The sequence below is a fragment of the Vollenhovia emeryi genome, unplaced genomic scaffold, assembly GCF_000949405.1.
Source record: "Vollenhovia emeryi isolate VEMERY1.0 unplaced genomic scaffold, V.emery_V1.0 DF939125.1, whole genome shotgun sequence".
NCBI classification, from domain to species: Eukaryota; Metazoa; Arthropoda; class Insecta; order Hymenoptera; family Formicidae; genus Vollenhovia; species Vollenhovia emeryi.
The window spans coordinates 3309206-3330169 of record NW_011967241.1 but is presented as its reverse complement, the minus strand read 5'-3'; the positions used below and the strand labels follow the sequence as shown (position 1 = coordinate 3330169).

General features: G+C 45.8%; 1 protein-coding gene across 5 annotated transcripts in view; it reads right to left on the bottom strand.

Moving 5' to 3' along the window:
• Positions 1-20964, bottom strand: part of LOC105569269 (serine/threonine-protein phosphatase 4 regulatory subunit 1-like) — a 122218-nt gene that overhangs the window by 55570 nt on the left and 45684 nt on the right. Inside the window, exon 1 of one of the 5 annotated variants that reach the window (XM_012025610.1) lies at positions 20007-20062. The exons of the other annotated variants lie outside the window; for them this stretch is intronic. Coding sequence (XP_011881000.1) covers positions 20007-20047 — 41 coding nt within the window. The 5' untranslated portion in view covers positions 20048-20062. Of the gene's footprint in view, positions 1-20006; positions 20063-20964 lie in introns of those variants that run through there. 5 annotated transcript variants of the gene reach the window in all.

The following is a 20964-nucleotide window of genomic DNA, read 5'->3' as shown; positions in this document are numbered from 1 at the left end:
CAATCAACTATCGCGTGCACCTTTTTTCTCGTAGAGGAAGAAGAGACAATAGTAAGAGGGAGATAATTACGCGCAATCTCTCAAAGCCCGGTATTTACGACATCTTACGTTTATACAAAAATATAACGGAAGCAATTTTACCGATTTCACAATTTATTAATGTTCGTTTCCACTAACAGAGATTTCATTATTTTCGCGTGTCTATGATATCGAAATCTTAACATTCGCCCGGAATGTGTGTAACAGTTGGAATTCTCGAGAGAAATTGAGGTGCCACGTACTTGTGGCAAGTTTGTTATCAAGAGAGTAACGTGATTTTATTGCGCTGTCATGACAGAAACGATACTTCCTTTCGTAGGGCCATTATCGTGTTGGCGCATATAAGACTGAGCATTTTATTTTTCTACGCAAGTAATATTGTAGCCTAGCGCTTTTTTGTCGTGTAACACCGCGGCCGCTTATCAGTCGGTGACCCAATGGAGAGCGATAGCCCTCCGTATCTGTTGCTCCTCGTTGGTCACGTGCAACTCGAACGTTCTCTTTCGACGGTAGCAACATGTTTTTCGGAGACTTGGTGTCTCCCAAAAGATTCGGAAGATGCGAGGAGAGGAAGAAAGCACTTTCGCTTTGCCTCTCGCGCTTCAACTGTCATTGAATCGAGCCGATAAATGCGAATAATCTCTGAACAAAAGAAATTCCCAACTGTCGGTACTTTCTCAATCATTCGTCTCAATTTTCAGTAAATAAAAAGTAATGATTACACAATTCCTTAATAGCATAGAAATACTGTTTTGTGTTCAATAACATCTTCTTATTATTAATAAACGTATTTCTGTTGATTTAATTGTAAGCTAAAATGCCTCAATTGCTGTTAATATCGCACGCTAAAAATTTTTCCATCATTTGACGTTCTATCCTCCACTCGAAATCTCGCAAAATTGATTCCTCTTAAATGTTAATTGGAGGGCGAACGATAATAAACGAAAATAAATCGGCCCGTTCGCGATTACACGCCGCGGAGGAATCTTATCGCGTTGTCACGCGTGGTCAGAGTTTCTTTACGCTACCGCGGAAGAATGCGTTGATTAAAGGAAACTTGTGTACTCGCGCCTTTTATTCAAATGCTCTTCGCTCATCGTTCCTCCTTCTTCTTCTTCTTCTCCTTCTTTCCTTCTCGTATCTACCATCGGAGAATCGCTCCGTGGGATGAGGTTGGAATATAGCCGTTAATTATCGTGGTAACGTGGAATGCGCCTCGGTTTCCCTTTCTCCGTCTCTCTCAACATCTGCCGGTATCTCTCTCCGTCTCGCTAACACGCGAGTCCACCGCCCCCTCTCTCGCCCCCCTGATCGTTCGGTTCCATCTCTCTCCCCCCTCTCTCCCTCTCATGCTACTCAGCATCCATCGACAGTGGCATGGACCACCTCATTCATCCTATCTGCATTCCTTTAATGCTACCTGTAGGCCGTGGAATGTCCGCGCCAACCCGTCGAACCGCGCGCGCTCAGTGCCGGACCTACGGTATCGTTTATCCCCGTTCCCGTTCATTGGACACCCGTCCGTTGAATTTCCACAAAAGCTTTCTCCCCTGATTCTTCACGGAAAGGTGTACCTAATCCGCGCGCGAAGCATCCCCGGCGCGTTTTCGTTTTCGATCCAACAGGATGCTGGAATAATAGGATCCGTTCTGGAATTCTCTAGCTATCGTTTACGTCTAGAAGATTTTTTTATCAATTTGGGAATGCTTTTTTAACATCCTTGTTGAGGTAAAAAATTACACCTGCGCTAAGAAGGAATCGACTCTAGCTTCAACACAGAATAATGTAAAAAGTGATGACTCGCTAAGTTTGCAACTTGACACAAATTTATATACAAATATGGCTCTTTCTGAAATTACATTTATTCCGGGTATATCTTATAATTCCCTTCTCCTAAGATTTTATACTCAATCGAATTAGCTCATGCGTTGCTAACAGATCTCTTCCTAACAAGAAGAAATAACGAGGTAGGACGTACGATCAATGAAGGATCAATCAAAAGTTCTGGGACAAAAAAGTCCTTTCGCGACGGGCTGACGTTCTTGAAGGAAATGCTGTGGATTTTCCATGAGATGGTCGCGAGGGATTCTTTGAACTTCGCCGTTCATTCGATATGCTAATGACCGGAGTCGAGGATATTCGAGGTAGACTAGGCGTCGCCTACCGAGCCCTCGGGTGCTTCCCCCCCCCCCTCCTCTTGTCGCTTATTTCACTCTTTCACTCTTCATTCCTTTTTTTTCCCCACTCATGTGTGTCCCGCTCTCTCTTTCTCTCACTGCGCGTCTGTACAGAAATGCCCGATCACCAATTATCGCGGACGAGCGGCATTAAGAGAGCAAAGAAACCCGTTTACCTTGCCGGCCTACAAGATCCGCAGATCGTGCATCATCGACATCTCGCGGGAGAGAGAGGGAGACGTGCGATTGCAAAAAAAAAAGAGAAACGTATATGTATAATATATATGCATATTAACGTATGTGTACATACATACACATGTAAATTATATACGTATACGACGGCAGGAATGCCACTTAGGAAAATGGATAGCGCTTACGAATAACACTATCCCGGTGGCCACGCGACTCTCGTCTTATCTTAAAATCGCGTCGATTGACAGGGAGGAACGTGAATCAACTTTTATGAGAAAGATAGCCAAGTAGATCCCTTTCTGTTAAGAAACCATTAAAAATGTAGTTATATTAACACAAGTATCCGTGAAATAAATTTGTTGACGATAGATAATAAAAAAAATTGTTTTAGCCGAAAAAAACTTTTTGTTATTTGGTAATCGCCTCTTCGATCCCGAGTGATAGTCCGATAGAAATTTTATTACCTTTATGTAAGATTAATTCGGTTGCTTCAACAGCTTCTCGACATTTTTGAAGAAGTCACTTCTCAGCGAGCATAACTTTTAGTGTCTTGGCGCGATTTTATAATTAGCAGCGCAAATAAATAGTTGAACGATCCCACCGCACTCGTTGGAAATATGACTTTCAATGTGTGTCTCTCGCGACAAGGCCCCATAACAGACCTTGCTTGAACGAAGATAACGAAGGAGAGATGGGGGCGAGGGAGGAGGAAAAAGGAAAGGAGACGAGAGTACGAAGCCGCCTCTCATTATCGGCATCTCACGGTCGTTAGAAGCGTATCATAACGTGATGTATAACTAGAGGTAGATTCGACGGAACGGAGCCCCGTGTTTCATCTTCTCTTCGGGGCCTCTAGGCCGCTACAACACAATAAAGCCCCGAAGCCCGGCGATCGTGGCCGAGATACCGCGAGGGTTTCAGACCGCACGGTTAGCCCTCCACCCCCGTTCCCTCTCTTTCTACTCTTTTCTCCTTCTCTTCCAATCTCCTTTTCTCCCTCCCTCCACCTTTCTCCACCATCTCGTCCTCCTTCGCTGTATATATTCCCCTCCCCCTTATAATTCCTTTTTTTGCTTTTCCATGCATGATGCTGGTCCTCCTTCTTTCTTTCTCCCACCGTGCTTCTGCTTGTTGAGGGAGGAGAGTGCCTCTTACGGCTTCTACTCTTTGGTCGTGCCGCCGCCTCGTATCCCTTTATCTTCACCTCCCAATCGCCTCTCTTTCCCTTCCTTCATCCCGGCTTCTTCTCCATCCCTTACGCTTCTCCCTTCCATTATCCTCCCTCCCGCTCTCGGATAGCTAGGTTAACGCTCCACAAGGGCAAGGGCAGCCAAAATTTCTTTAATGCTCGCCAACGATATCGGAATGTCACGCGGTAATTTTTTCATGAAATCGCTGTATGTGGAAATACGCCATTATTTCAGTAAACTAAGAAATTTTGTATATAAAATATATAAATAAATTTACTAAAATTGCGGGTATTTATAAATGTACTGAAATTGCTTTAGTCAGTGTTGAAATAAAGTTTCACAGATAGAGCGAACGAAACTTGGTGTCGAGTTAAATAAAAATGTATCGGGATTTATTAGAGGTTGATATGCGGTTTTAGAGTTGAGAGGGCTATGCCGTTTTATTCCAAGCTCGCAGTTCCTTAGCGAGCCGAGAGCCGCCAAAGATCGTCGGCCTAGCGGGAGCCACGGCGATTCCTCGCCTCGGCTCTCGGGCTCCTCCCTTGACGAAGGTCAAGACATACGAAATCTCCATTTGCCCGAGGTCGCAGCGGCACCTTCGAATTTCGTGCCGGACCTTCCGAGAATCGCCGAGTGTCGGAGCCCTCGATCGGAAACGGTCAGACTCTCGAGTTTCTCACTTTTTTATGATGGCCGCTCGCGTATGGCGCTAACAAGATACCGCAACTGTTTTCGGGACCCGCCGTTTGTGCGCGGCGTGTTTAACAAATTGAAGTATCCCGAGCAGGGAGAGGTTTTTTCGTCCCGAGAGAAAGTTGGTGTTAACTTGAATAATCTGACGTCAAGTATCAAAAGGCATAAAGTTTTTTTATATTGCGAAATAACATTAGGACTGCGGAGCCTCAACTTTAAGTTTCAGTCAATTGTATTTATTAAACTCGAGATCAATGTTTTCGTATGGCAGAGTCTTTTCGATCGACAGTTTAAATTCTGGCTCCACTTTGAAAGCAGATGCAACCGGCTTATTTGTGAGAGAGAGTTTCGCAGACGAACTAATAAATTGAGCGAAAACTTGCGACCAAAATCCTCCATCTATAATTGGAATCCATCCGCCTTTCTCACGCATCGATATTTCTATATTCATGGTCACCATACCGTCATCGCGGAACAGTTAAAAAGTGGCGGGCGAAACGGGACGAATCGTGGCCGAGGATCGACAATGAATTTCCGAGAAACGCGGACTTTAGCATAGATTGTCAAACGTCGTTTTATTTTCGACGGCTTTCTCTGACCTATCCTGCCCACCTTTCTTTCTCTTATGCGAACGTTGCCGCGACTCCGTCTCCCTCGCCATACGAACGCGGGAAAACGTCCCACGACGCGCCTTTTCCCTTTTCCCAGGCTCCGATGCACGTTTTATGGACACATTTTTTTCCTGAAAGGACCTACCCCACGGTTCCCGGAATCGATGGGCCGTTCTCAAGAGTCTGCCTGCCCTTCTTCCCCTCCGCTCCTACGCCAGTTTCGGATCCTTCCTCCCGGCACTCTCACGAGGCGCGGCAGAAACGCTGACGAAATTCTTCCTACGATGTAATATGAAGCACCCCTATGAGTAAAATTATACCGAAGTCAAGTAGCTCGTTATGTTATACCGTATAACAGCCGGAGATAACAAACAGGTTTAGAGATTTCCCAGGATATCCCCTGAGATGTTGCTAAGCCCCTAACCGGGATATTGTTTACCGACAACTAAGAAATATATTTGCAGCATCCAATAACAGTATAAAAAAACTACTAAAAAAAGATATATAACACATAAATTATGAATAATTGCACACAAATGTCTTTAGCTAGCGGATGTCACGTAAATATAAAAAGAACGTAAGAAAAGGAAAATAGAATAGGGAGTAATGGTACAAAAATCGTCAAGGATCACGATATCGTCTTTGTATGAGAAAAGAATTGGCGCTATTTCGTTGTCGCTCGTTACGGTCCACAAATGCGTGGACGTGAGAAACTCGGAATCGCCTACTGGGTCGATCGAGGGTAAGAAAGAAGCAAAGCGCCATCCAGTTTCCCACGCGGCACCCTGTTCCGTTTCGCGTAGGCGCGACGCGCGAGCAATACAGTCACAATATTTAAGATTATCCGAAAAAAGGTTAGATCACCCTCGGCTTCCATTATTCTAGAATTCTGAAGGAAGCAAGTTTATCGGTAAAGATTTTCCCACGGATTAATCCGATGGCAAATGAGTCAATTTCATGGGAATTAAGGGGCAAAATTTCCGTATGTACTTCCCGAGCTAATCTTCTACAAGTATTTCAAAATATGATACAATAAAGGCTTTTAAACAGATTTTATATTCCATTTACTATATTCCCATTAAAAAATTGTTAAAATTAAGCTGTTTTTCCGAGCAATAGAGTGGCATTACCGCTTAACGAGGTTACTTCTGAATTATCTTGAATATATATATTTAAACTGGAATTATATATAATAATTTCTAAAATTTTATTCAACCTTTGACTTTATGAGACTCTTAGTATCTGAGATTCCGATATCACAGGGTGACTAATATTGACGAAAGTGAAGACTATTGCTTAACGTTGGGTAACATTCCGTGAAGGATCGGTGACGGTGCTGGAAAAAAATCTACGTTTACGATACTAAGAAGTTTCTTATCGCTTTTGAGCTGATCAGATTATGAAGGACACGTATTTTATCTTTCGCGCACTCAAACGCATTGGCGTCTGCGTCGGGACTTTTTCAATGGGTCCGTCCGTTCTATCAGGAACCTGCGGTCCAAAAAAATTTACCTACCAGACCATCGATGTTTCTAAAGATGGGCAAGTTCCTTTTTCAGGGAAAAAGGAAAAGAAAAAATTATGGCTACGTTACTAAGCAGGACTTTTACGAACTATATAAATTTACGATCGTTTCGATTCGGGATTAATTTGTCGCAATAGTGTGTTAAACATTTCTTTTTGTTTCTTGTCGTTTTTCTATTCACCTAGACCGGTTAAAAGCATAAATATATAAATTACCTTTAAAAATTAAATATAAAAACCAGCGGAAATTAATAAACGTCAGAGAGATAAAAGATAACTGTACGGGGATTAACGAAAGCAATCATTATGATAAAAGTTAAAAATTAATAAAAGAACAATTTTCAACTATAATAAATACTCCTTTTCGACCGTGTCGGAGTATCATACTTGAAAATGGCTCTGATACAATGATAAGAAATGGAAAAATCCTTGCGAAAACAGGCCGCGATCGCAAAGATTCGATTTGCGCCGAAAAAGACGCAGGCTATCGGCGGGAGCATGATATAAAAAAGAAAGAAGCGATATCTGTCAAGGAATCGAGACCGCGTAGAACTATCCTCGGGAATTCCAATCCCGGTTTTGGCCCCGAGAGAGAGGCCAAGGAACGCGCGCGGCTCCATGTTCAAAATGATGCTGTGTCCGCCCCCCCCTTGCCCTCTTCACTCCTTCTTTGCTCCTGCATCTCTCTCTCTCTCTCGCTCCTCCTTTTCCTCTCTCTCTGTCTTTCCTCGGGATTGGTCCGCGAGCCCAGTCATTCACAGAAAACACAGAATGCAGACGGTCACGTGGGTCGTAGACAGCAGAGTTCTCCGAGGAAGGGCCTGAGGAAAGAGGGAGAGGAAGGCAGAGGGGCGCGCGCGAGTGTGTGCTTGAGTGTGTGTGCGTGCGTGCGTGCGCGTTGTGGCGCCAGGCAGTTCATCGCTTATATTCTTGCCGCTCTTCGTCGCGTTATGCAGAGGGTGGATGCCGGAGGTTTCGTTATTTCGGCGCCGAAATAACTATGTATTATCGAATGGCAAAAATAAAATTTGATATTGGAATTAAAATTAAAGGGATAGAATTCTGCTCTTCTTTGTCTAAAACATTCGCGTTCTCACACGCCATTCTGTTAAACTCATCATTGCCGATTAAAGGTCTGCATTAATCTGTTCATTAACTTGGAGCAATGATTTACGCTACACGCTACTGGTTGCGTAATAAGTTAACACTGAAATGTGCAAAATATAACCTTGAACCGCCTTAGATTTATGATGTACGCAAAAATTAGCTATTTTGCGATTACGACGATTATCGTCGCCGGGAGAACCGGACGCAATAAAATTATATATTTATGCCATTTTCGCGAGGGATAAATGGCGAACGCGTTTACCCGTAATGAATCGTAAAGCGGATCGGTGATCGTTGCGACCAAGATATAGCGTGGAGCACGCGATATATCTCCAAGTATAAAAAAGGAGTAAGAAGAGGTGTAAAAGAATTAACACCGGAATGCGATCCCGACGAATCTCACGAGCAATTTACCCACGCAGAGCAGGAGGAGGAGGAGGAGGAGGAGGGGACGCAAAGGGGAGGTAGTATCAGAGCGAAAAAAATAATCGACTGCAAAAAGATGCAGACGATCGTAGACGATTGCTTGTAGTCATCGCGCACCAGTAAAACCGACCGGGGTAGTTCTAACCCCTCGCGGATGCGCGCGCGCGCGAGTTTCGGGCACTGTGTCGGTGGCCCGATTCTCGGAAGGACCTCATTCGTTGCCTCGGTGCTATATATCTCCTTTAGGGGGTCTCGCTCTGTCCCCCTCTTATCCGTATCTTCGTCCTCTTTCTCCTCCGATGGTGCTGTGCCGAAGAGAAACCCGGGATGCTGGGAATAACTGCATAATCTTATGAAAATGTGGACGCGCGCGTTCATGAATGTGCGCACGCACGCGCGTGTATTTGTGGGCACGGTCGCGCGGTAATCTTACCGGCGCTGCGCTCAAACGACGTAAACGTCGGCCGAAACGTGATATTTTCTTTTTCGAAATCCGGGCGTGAGAAAACGAAGATAAAAGCGCTGCAGTCGGGCCTGATAAAGGGAAAGGACCCCCTCTGTGTCGCGCGATTACGGAGCGATTATATGAGAAAGGAACAAGGAGCGGAGATAACCTTTTCCCTGCAGCTTCGACTGATTTACGGTCTTCGAAAATCCTGATACATCGATACAGTTTTCAAATTGACAAAATTAATTCCCCGACCATAGATCTATCCTTTCTTTCACGACTTTACATATACAATTATTTATTTAAAAAATAATGAACATTTTTTTAAATAAAATTGTACGAGGCAAACATTCTCGATTTTTAAGAAGAAAAAACAACGGTTAAATTTGCTACAAATTAGATTCCCAATTTCAAATTTTAGTGGTTCGATCGGTGCGCTAATATCACGGTTTTAGAAAAAAAAAGTGACAGCACAAGCCGAAAATAAACGACAAGAATAGTTTTTGTGGACGAACGCCGATTTCCACTGGAGCCTCCAGAAGGTTCACGGCTTCTTAGAGAGAAGAGGAAGAGAAAACGAAAGGCGGGCCGCAGAATTCAAAGAACTGAGACAGAGCGGGGTAAACAAAATATTCCCGCTCGCTCGTATAGAAGCACGTCCGCGCAAGCATGCGCACATCGAAGCGAGCAAGGGAATCTGGCGGATAGAAGAAGAGAGGCGAAAATAACGAAATGGCCAAAAGAAACGCAAAGATGCGAAGGAAGAATAAAAAAACATTGCGGAAAATAAAAATAAATAAAAATGTTCAACGATATAGAATAAGGAGGGAAAACGATGATGCAAAGAACAAAATAGCAAATGGAACAAGAGAAGTATGAAACAAAGTTATAGTAAAATGTAGAACGAAGAGGAAGTAGGTGCATAGTATCCGAGAAGGAGGATCACAAGGAGAAGGAGGAAGAGGCCCTTGGCGAGGACCCGGGTGAGAAAGGAACGGGCGATCTGCGAAAGCATCCGGTGGCGCCGTGTACGAAGGGCGAGATGAGAGAGGCCCGATGGAAAGGGAAACGGAGGTTGCCCGCCCGATCGAAGGCGTGCGGAACAGGAGAACCGGCGCGGGGCGGGAGGGCCGAGTGGGCCTTTCGAGGGCCGCGAGAGGTAAAGAGTCCCGAAGATGGGCCTCGCCCGCCGCGCGCGGTAGTGTCGGTGGTGATACAGGAGGGTAGGGTGGACGAAACGAAGGAGACGCGGCAGAGAGGCGGAGGTGCAGAGAAGGCGGGGGAGAAAGGGGGCGGGTGTCGTGGAATGCGGCCGTGGTCCCGGTATATACGCGCACCGGTCCCAGCCTATGCCAGGGTATTTGTGTATTTATGTGGAACACCGGAGAACCCCGCCGAAGTGAGAGAGATAGAAAGAAAAAAGGAGGAAGAGGGAGGGGTGGGGGAGGGGGAGAGAGAGAGAGAGAGAGAGAGAGAGAGAGAGAGAGAGAGAGAGAGAGAGAGAGAGAGAGCGCAGCGAGCGAAAAAGGAGCCTTCTCCTGTGAAAGGGAAGGACGAGGACGGAGGAAAGAGCCAATGGCCAGCCAAGGTGTGCTGCCCTTTCGTTACGAGGGAGCGAGTAGGTAGGTATACTCGAGAGAGCATCCGACTATGCAGCAAGAACACCAGGAAACAAACGACAGCCATCCCACCATCATCACCACCACATCGCCACACCGCCACGCCGCCCATCGCGTATTTCTCTCCTTCTAGTCCTGCCTTCTCTTTTTCTCGCGCCGCGCCGGTCACGCTGGTCTCTCCTCTCCTCTCTCTCTTTCTCTCGCTCCGCTCTGTTCCTCGAAATTCCATCGCGGAGTACCGCGTCCCTGAGGCTGCTTCCTTTTGGAAGTCTTGGAGACACCGCGAGGTCAAAACACGCGCTGTCGGAATTTCTGCGCAAGTAGTCGCCAGCTGTGTCTCCAGGATCAATCGTCTACTCGTGCTTTTCTACATCAAGCTATCAGTTGTCGGATCAATTGTTGAGTTTACTAAAGCTTCAAATGCCTAAAGCGGATATCTTGCCCAATATTGAAATGCTCAATTTATCTAATCTTAAAGTTTACTTTAAGAAAAGTAAGTGTCCGCTGTCTTGAGATAAAACAACTTTATTGAAATGCTCACGATTCCTTGCCGATTGTTTATCGAAGATATGCGGGACGGTAATCCATCCATCGATTCATCAACGCCTATTCGTGTTTCCAATTGGACAAATTTTTTCGAAAGCGTTACTTTCACAAAGCCTTCTGTTCTCCTTACCTTCGCTAATCTCTCTCTCTCTCTCTCTCTCTTTCGTTAGCCAGAACGAGCGTAACGCGAGCGACCGGTACGTGAGAGAATGCCGCCAATGCGACAGCGGTGATTTCGGAAGGGAGCGAATGAACCGCGCGAGCGGGAAGGGAAATGTCTGGCGCGGGACCCCGTCGCGGATACTGTACGCGTCGAGGAGTACGAATCCCGAATACCACGCCGCGAACCAGTCCCGGAGAGAGACTGTAGCGCCGGTATTCGAACCACGTGGCTCCGTTCGCCGTCCGTGGCGACTGCGACCCGGCTCGGTCGGCTCGATCTCGTGATCGCGTTGACAGGAGGCAGGGTCACAACCGCCGTCGTACTTTGACGATGGTGGAGCACGCACTTGCTTCGTGCGCGTAATACGCGATTCGGCTACGCTAGAGAGAGCCCCGTTCCGCACGACCGCGTTCTTTCGCGAGAGTCATACACATGCCATCGCATACCTCTCTAATAATCTTAACGGCATAAATACTTTCCGGGAGCGTTTATTCCGTGCCACGGCACGCCAATTAACGGATGCCAATTAACCTTGTAATATCAATGCGACATTCAACTCCGCTTTTCGTTTCTTTTTCCTCACGGAGAATGCCATCGAACTGGGATTCTCCTTAATTTTACCATAGAGGATCCATGCTTGGTCGAATATCGATGAATCAATTAATCCAAATAATCGCGTGGTACTTGCTGAATAAAGGAGGAGGAAGACATTTCGACGGGACATACCCGCCGCGAGTCCCGGGCACGGCGTGAGATTCCGATATGTCGTCAGTGGATGAAGGTTGTGCCGAAGGAGGAACAAGGAAATGGGGAGAATAGTCTCCTCGCTCGCTCGCATCCTCTCGCGTCGGCCGCATACGAAAAGACACAGAGGTCGCGCCGTCTCTATCTCCCGGAGAGACTCACGGCACGCAGCGTCTCGGGCGGTCCATCGGCGACGGTGGCCACCCCCCTCCTCCCCCTCTATCCCACTCCGTGACACTTGAGCTTTCGGTGGAGGGACACACAGACACGCACGCACGAGTGTGTACGACGCGGTGGTGCGAGAGGGAGAGAGAGAGAGAGACGCAGGGCATAAAGGAAAAGAGAGTGGGAGAAAGAGAGACAGAGAGAGGGAGGGGAAGAGAGAGAGTCGCGCGCGCCGTGGGAACCGAGGAAAACGTTTCCCGCATACCACCCCCCCCCTCTCATCCCCTTCGCGCCAACTCGCTCGACCCTCTCTTTCTCTCTCGCACTCTTTTTTTCTCTTTCGCCCCCTTCACCACCAATGCGCGCGCTCGCACGACAGACACGCATACGATTTGAGCGCGTGAGTACGCGCGCACACCGAGAGAAGAGATACGCGAGCGAGAACAAACGTAAGACCACGTGACTAGCCCGTAACTTTCACAGACGCGAGCGACTCGCTTCGTCTCGCTTCCCTCGCCGCTCCGCTCCGCCCCGCCCTCCCCCGCTCAACCCGCCCCGTCTCTCCCGCTTCCTCTTATACTTATTCGAACGACGCAGTTGCTCCCGCGGTAGGTACTCGCAACTGCGTCGTAGGCTTCTCCGCCGAGAACGAGATCTGCGTACGGTGCCCGCTTCCTTATTCGATGCGCACCGCGCCAAGGAGGATCGTTTCGGCCGCGCTTCTCTCTCGCGAACGCCTCTGTGCGCAACACACTCGTCTCCGTCTCCGTCTCCGCGCGCGGACGTGACACGTCGGAAGACGTCAATGAACGTAGAAGCCCTTCTTGTTGTTGTCCGCACGGCACGATAACTGATAGTGATAGCCGCTGGACAAATAGCACTCGCGAGGCTCGAATCACGTCCGAGCCGTTTAACCCTCCCAAGACCAACCATCTAATTTGCACCCGATCCCCAAGTTATGCGTAATAAAAACCGGAATACGTAAATCTTTATAGCGCGCGAGAAGAATGGATCAGACTACCGTCAGCCAGGAGTCAGTCGTATCGTTAAACATAACAATTTTATTGCGGAAACTCACCGCGTGTGCGAAACGTATAGTCCAAGATCAATCACGCATGCTGGGACTTACCTAGAACAAAAATGATAAAGACATAATAAATAACAATAATTCCAGATAAAGAACGTAATATTAAATTAGTAGCAAATCGATACGTGCCGCGAGCTCTAATTAATACTTAATGATTATCCCTCAATGCGAAATTCACACAATTGTTTATTTTGTAACTTTTCTTTAGCAATATTACCTCGTCCACGTACATGTTTTATTGTTTACGTCGAGTGTTACCGATGCGAAAAACGCAATTATTCCATGCGCGACATCCCATAAAATATAAATAAAAAATTTACAATTGGACTCAACTTTCAGCATTGGAATTTTCCTCAAATATTTTTTCTGAGAGAAGAAGAAAGACAGCTTATATAGGATCTTTTCTCTCTACTCAAGGAAAAGAAGTATGGCGAGGGGTGGCGACGAGCAGGACGAGAAGTCGAGAGACAGAGAGAAGCGGAGATCCGAGAAACAGCAAAGAAGAGAGAGAATAAACGCAGCGAGCTGGGGAGGGAGACGAAGAAGGCCGCGGTCCGGATGAAAGGGGACCGAGGGAGGTCGCCACCCTTCCAGGAACCCTTATAAACTTGGACCCGATCTTCGGGCCTTTTTCTCCCTGTTCCTACTATACGCTCGCTCGCTCGCTCGCGAAGCGCGCGGCGCAATCCGCTAGAGTGATCCTTGTGCGAGCACGAACGAGCGCGCACGCAAACACGGCTGCATGCGAGCGAGCACGTATGTACGCATTCTCTACTGCCGCGTACAGCGTCTCTCTTTTTCATAGATGTTGAGATTTTTCCGCCGATTAGCCGAGCTTTCGTGGTCCGCCGCGTGGGAAGCTACGCCGATCAACATTCGCACACGGCGCGACCGCTGGACGTTAAACGTCACAAAAGCGTTATGCTAATGGCGAACAATTAAGTATTTTATTCATATTTATATCCTTTTCGTTTTCCCTGCCGCTCATAAAATTTCTAGCCTCCTTCTGGACCATCGCGTTTACAACGGAGCCGTTTTACTTGGTTGAGCTCGGCGGAAAGAGGAATTTATCAGTCGACAGAACTGGAAAAATCCAGGAATACTTAGCTACCACTGCGGCGGTTCGAGTTTAAATCTAGTCTTACATCGACGACCTGGCAATAATTATTTTCTTTAGTATAACAATTTTGAAATTTACCATAATGAGCTACTATAATAATTTCGACGTTTATCAATGATGGCTATGAATAAAAATAAAACAACATTTTTGTGTTAAAGAAAAAGATGCAATTACAAGACAATTCTGTCATCGACGCAGGCACTGAGAGGGTTGATCGTTCGACGCAACGGATTTCTCGAGGAGCCCGCCCGCGCATGCCGCGGCTCGAGAGCTCGAGAGTTAAGAACGCGAGGAAAAACACCTACCGTTCGACTTGGACGGCGACGGCGACGACGACGCTGCGTGCGCCCCCAGGGGCGGACGAGAGAGCAGCGAGTAAAGTAATCACCGGCAAAATTGGTTGACGAGATAGTCAGATTGGCCGCTGGCCACTTGGCTGCTCGATTGTCCAGACACGCCTCCGGCGAAATGAAATTTGATTTTGTCGGGCAATTTCGCGCCCAAATCAACCACCTCACCTCCCGCCCCCTTTCGCCCCCTGTTCCCCTTGAGAAGCGCTCGCCGGGCCCATGCTGTACCGGAATCGAGGGGGTCAGGAACGCGACGCAGACAGGCGGAGAAAACGACGGAGAGAGTCGTATCCCGTAACCTCATTAAGAGCCGCACTCTCGCGGTATTGGCCTCATTGAGCACTCGGGAGCATCTTTCCGAGCGTCGAGTGCACCCTTAAGAGTTCAAAGGGTGAATAGCGAGGGTTACCTTCCCTTCGCGCATGGTGAAAGAAGACGGGGAAGGTGATGAGCGTATCTCGCTTACGGACCTACCGACGGGCTCGCACGCGGAAATCTATCGTCCCCTTCGGCCGACAAAACGGTCGCGTAGATAAATCGACATTTCTTCCTAATTTTCCGATAAACTAATGTACTTTTCTAGTATATTACTACAGAAATAGACCGGGCACGCGTGCACCAACTGCATGCTGTACTATAAGCGATTATTTTATTAAAAAAAAATTCTTAAGATCCGTCTGCTAACTAGATATTTCCAAAAGAAAAATTCCCAATTAACATAACGAAGATTAAAATAAAAATATACGCATGCAAAACTTTTTATACACGCATGTATAATGTTGAACAAACGTTTTGCTACTCGACGAGCGGGTAGATAATGTTCCGGATTAGCTACGCACTCGGCGAATAATATCGCGAGAAATCCCGCCAGATCAGTATACATTGAGAGCCGTACGGCGCGCGGGAGACAAAGAGATTTTCCACCCCCGTGCTTTCCTACTCCCGGTTCGCGAGTGTGCGTTTTGGCGGACGCGCGTTTCTCGATTAGACGCCGGAGACTGCTGAGAATTCGATTACGGGCGGAGGCGCGAGTGCGCTTTAAAGGGGCGGCAGCCCGGGCATTGTGCCGTGCGTTTCGATAATTCAATTTCTTTAAAGTAATTACTTGTTGCTTCCACTGTGAAAGTTTGTTTCCATTTCAAAGAGCGAGCGACGCGCCGATAACTTCTCCTAGTTCGCTGCATAAAACTTTCTCTCTCTCTCTCTCTCTCGATCAAATCGGCAGCGAATGCGTTTCGCGTGAAAGACCGTCAGTTTTGAATAATGTAAAATTATTGTTATCGTTGAGTTATGCGCCATACAACAGTTTTACTTCTCGATGATAGCGAGATGTAACGAAACAAATCTGCTTGCGTAAATTGGAAATCTGATAGTTTCAACCAGAAAGATACGAATCAAATACTCATAATTAAACCTATCAAATATTATAGCTACAAAAAATATTGAGATGATAAAAAATTCAATTATTAATAACAGAATTCTGTTTAGTACACTGCAAAACATGTTCACTCTGAATCCCGTGGAATTATAACGAAAAAAAGTGACTTTTTCCCAACTTTAAGTAAATGTGAAATTAAAGCGGAATTGCGTATACGGTACAAGACATTGTCCCAATAACAATGAATTTTTTGAAATGTAAAATAATTTTGTATATTAATTATATTCTAACGGCTTGCAACGATGTGCATTTTTTATGTACCGTACTCCAATATCGGAACTGTTTCTCAAGTACTAAATTGTAGTAATTTTATTATTATTTATTAGCATATTATGAATTGTTTAGAAAAATTTACAAGTATTAAATTTTGCCGCTTGCATAAAATTGTGTCATTCGCGCTTGGTCGACGCGGGAGAAAGGAGCGAAGACCATACGGCATAGAATGCCGCACAGCCGCCATTAATACGCTGCGCTATTGTGAGGCGCGCCAAATTTGAAAGCGGCAGGAAAAAAAGGAAAAGCACGATCAGAACAACCTACAAAGGTCTCCGCGTCCATGAAGCTTAATATTTCGTATGCATATATTTGCAGAGATGGTTTATAACTTTGTGATTATTGCTGACATCGCTTAATCGCCGATTGTATTCTGATAATCTAAATTCTACCGTTACGGTTCTCGCGTAAAATAGCGATACCGCTATAAAACGTACGCGGTATTGTATGCAAATCGTGTTTACTCAAGACAATAAGGTTAATAAAGATAAAGTGAAAGAAATGCAATTTCATAAAATCGACACTCCGCAATTTAAAATCGCATTTCGCTGAAATTTGTTTCCAGAGGAAACTTATGTTACATCCGATGTTTTCTTTAGAAACGTAGAATTTTGACAATTTTAAATACATTTCTTAAACTATCTACATTGTTTTCGGCGCGAAATTTTTGATTAATCGAAAGGTATACTCTACGATTGCAAAAGTATAAATAAGTATCTTGCATAAAGGTACGATTTTTCGCGAGAAATTTTGTCAACCCGATGATACCTTCGGTAGCAGAGACACGAGGAATCGTTCAACTGTAGCGATCGACCGACGATGGAAAGCAGAAAGCGAGTAGGAAATGAGTCCTCGTGATCTCGATTGCTTATTTTTGGCCAGACTTCGTAGAACTATAGCAGTTTCTTAGCTTGAGAATTTATGGCACCGCCGTGGCTCGTTCTATCGCTTCTGGATAGTACAAGATGACCGATAGCGTAATATCATAAATGCGAATGAATTGTCCGAGAAAATGGAAACGTCCTCCGTTTAAGATAGCAAACTGTTGCGCGTCGTTCTCTTTACTTCTTCCCAAGGGAATAATTATTCAATTACTAGAAATGTGCGCTGGAAGCGTTATGCGTTACTAGAAAAAACTCTAACTGTAACTAGATACTTTTATTAAGTAACTTTCCCAACCTCGCTAGAAATATGCACACGCGCTATAAAATATTTCGTTGATTCTTTCCAACCATTTTCTTTCTCGATACAAGTCGCGACGCGCACTAACACGGAATTGGACAGAGTTTGCGAGTAACAAGAAAAATGTTGATCAAGTCAACGATTACTACGAAATTAGGGGGAGTGGGGAGCACTGGAGGGAGGGGATAAAGAGAGAGAAAGATAGGGAGCTCGGTCGCCGAACCCTTGTTTCTGAATCGCGGCGCCATAGCGACCCCTAAATCACGGCCGGCCAGGACGTGGACGGGGCTATCGGTACTCTATCTCTCGTCTACAAAGTGTAGAGACGCAGGTAGGCCGCGTGCACGTACGTAGTATGTACGCACCGGTTGCGTGCCTGGCACGGAGCGCGAGAGAGTTGCGGGCCACGCGCGCCCTACGCGGCAGTCACGCACCAAAACAAACCCTCTCTTCTTCCCGGCCGCCCCTCGCACGATCGTCAGGAGTTGCTCGTTCCGACGAGTTTCCGATATTTCAAAGATTATTAATAACGAGCGTCACAGGGGAGAGTCCCGATAACGACGTGAATTATTGTGCCATGACGATTTCTGCTCATTTGTACGAAAATCAAAGGGGGAGAAAAAAGGAAGGCTTTCTTCTCTTTGTCTTTATTACTATCTGAAAAATAGACAGCTTAGTCACTTGGCTAATCACAAGAAACTTTTAATTTATCACGACATCTGTACAGAAGATGCAACTAGAATCGTATTGAAACAAAGTTAGGAAAATGACATCGCCTGAATGATTTGCTGTAAAAACATTTGCCTCTGTACCAACTATCGTAGCTCTAGTCATCCTTGGAATCGCAAAGCTCAAATATTTGATTATTTTTATGCACACATATACGCGATGTTAATCTTAAACACCTCCATTAATGCTTCGCACGGAGATAAAGGATTCCGAGAGCGGAAATGAAACCCACCTGAGTCTTAAACCCTTTCTTAAGACGCCAGCACTCCGCGCGCGGTACAACCACCCTGCGCCTACACACACGTGGAAGACAATAGGGCAACATCGACGATCAGAATGCACAATGTGAATCAGCTGCGCCGGGATAATTATGGTAGTAACAAGAGCCAAATGCGATCTCCGTTTATCCGACCACGCGCCACGCTTCGTCGATCGCTGGTTGCGGGCGATGCCAACGCAATTAAACGATTGGCATCGAGATTCTTATTAGCAATAGCAATAATAACTTTGGAGCGCGTTGCGCTTGTTACTTTCAATTGATATTTTCTACCATACGCGCGGATCGCACACGAGACGTAAAAACCCAGGTTTAATTTAGCCTGCCGGACCTTGCGCGCAGAAATATCTTAGCATTTAATGCAATAAATGCAATGTATGGCGTCGTGTAAAGTGTCTCGCACCTTGCACCGGACGTCCTAAGTGCATTAATGGCAGAGAAAGAAAACAACGGCTGTTTCGTTAGATGTTTAACAGCGAACAGAAAGTGAACGCGAAATGTCTCTGGAACTTGGTTTAAGATTTTCGGTAACGCTACTTTGGCTCAAAGAATAATCGCGCTGATATTTTCGCTATTCTTTTCGGTGTTAAAAGACATCGCAATCATTTTGGTCCGAACGCGATGGAGCTACGTTCACGACATCCGACAGGGACCCGACTTTTGCTCTTCTAGTACTCCGCGTTACATCTCGCTCGAGGTGTAACGGAAAGCGTGCCGTTACAGCCCGATCGGCAAGAAGTCGTCGCAATAGAGTTGTTAAAGGCACGATAGAGCGACACCCATTCGACGGCATATTACAATCTCAGTCCCTCCGCCGGGTGTTAATTTGCTTTACCCGCATCGACTTTTCCGCGAAAGCATCCATCAAGTTCCATTACAGCTTCCGACGTCCACCGCTCTCGGACACACCCCTTTCGCATTCGCCCTTAAGCACATAATATCGTTACCCTTCCCCCCGCGCGCCCGACAACGGGTTACTACGGAGTTACCTAAGAAGGAAGCGACCAGTTCCGGTCGAACGATGTCTGGAGATTCGCCGTTATTGCCAAATTTTCATTTCGTCTAAATGTACGTCGCAGACTAATAATTAATCGTGCACAGAATACGGCTGGCATTAAAGGACTCCGTTAGAAATAAACGTAGTGAGAACATTATCGTCATTACGTCTACTTTTATTTATTATTATTTTAGCTTATTTTTCTCTCAGATTTAAGCAATTAAATCTACATTTTCACATTCAACGTTACGTATAGAATATTTAACTTTCGTAAAATTATTGTAATATAAATTTATTATCTGTGAAATGTTAGACACTTGTAACATTAATATTACCTCTGATAAGCAAAAAAAAGATAGTTTGAGCCGTTGTTAGAAATTTTTATGTCAATTAGATTTTACGCAAGTTTCAGTATCAAAATAAACTGTTCCTGAGAGAGACATTAAGAAAGTGCAATCTAGAAATAGCAGCTCAGTGAAGTATTGGAAAGTTTTGAGGCTTCAAGAAAAGTCTGGTACTTTGGAATAAAAATCGATAGAACTTGGTGTCGTCTAACGGTCGCATACCAGTTTTCTTTAAACCCTCCGACCGGTCGATACACGTTGTAAAAATACGCGCGTACCTGTTTACAACACGTACAAACCAGTTGCTCGACAAATGTTGGTGGAAGAAAAAAAAAGTGCAGATATTATTTGGACAATTATCGTAACTTTTTGTTCCGCAGCCTAAATGCTAAGATTGGGACTGACGACGCTGCATCGAACGATTTCCCAGCTCACGGCGACGATTATCGGAGATTAGCACCGATTGAGAGCGATCGCGCGCGAGATGTGCGATAAAATGGATGAAAAAAATTGAGAGGAATCGTTGATGCTCCTCTGAGAGCGCCGACGCCTCGAGATCACTCACGTGTCTTGAACCGCGCCGCCATCTTGCCCATCTGCCGCCATGCCAAGTCCGAATCCCCACCGCCAACATCCGTCTCTCCCGTTTCCGACGACGAGGGAAGCTTCCGGATTCGCGACTCGAGATAACGCGGGCGAATGAAGAAATCGCGAACCGATCTCGCGAGGCGTCGACGTCGCCGTCGCGCGTAATTCTCCCGCGAAGGCCTCCGTGGAGCAATGAATCTCGGCGTCACGCCGTGAGAGTGATTCGTTCTCGTGTCGCGTCGCAACTCGATGAGTCACGGTCTGCTTTCGAGCGCGTTATCGAGGTCCGCGCCGATTTTCGAGGTAGCGGCGCGACGTCCTCGATCCGATCTCGCCGAGATGTCGAACGGTCCGAACGAAGAAAAAAAAGAAGAAGAAGAAGAAAAGAAGAGCGTAGAAACGTGGGACGGGACAGAGATATTTCAGCCGTCGAGATTTGACTTTTTGACGCTTGCAAAGTCAATTTTGTTCGAGTATTACAAAACTTCAGGGTTGGCAAGTTTTAAACAATGTGTTTAAAACTGTACGATTAAAACTGGTTTAAAACAATAGACATTGTTTTAAACATTTCTGTTTTAGACAGTTTTAAACTACTGTTTAAAACTGTTTAAAACATCGCAATTACTATATATGATATATTGTTCAATATATGTATTATTTAGAAAAAAACTAATGATCTTTATACAATGTCAGACAAGAGAAGCCTTCACTTGCGCACAGTACAATTGGACACGTAATTACACACCGTGCTATTGGACACATAATGTTGCGCACAGTTCTTTTGCCCAAATGAACTGTGCGCACCATTATCTGTCCAATAGCACGGTGCGCAATTGCAACGTGTCCAATTGTACTGTGCGCAATTGAGTCTCTTCCGTCAGCCAACAGGTAACTGGAACAAAAATTAACCCAAATTTCGTTTAAGGCAGGATATC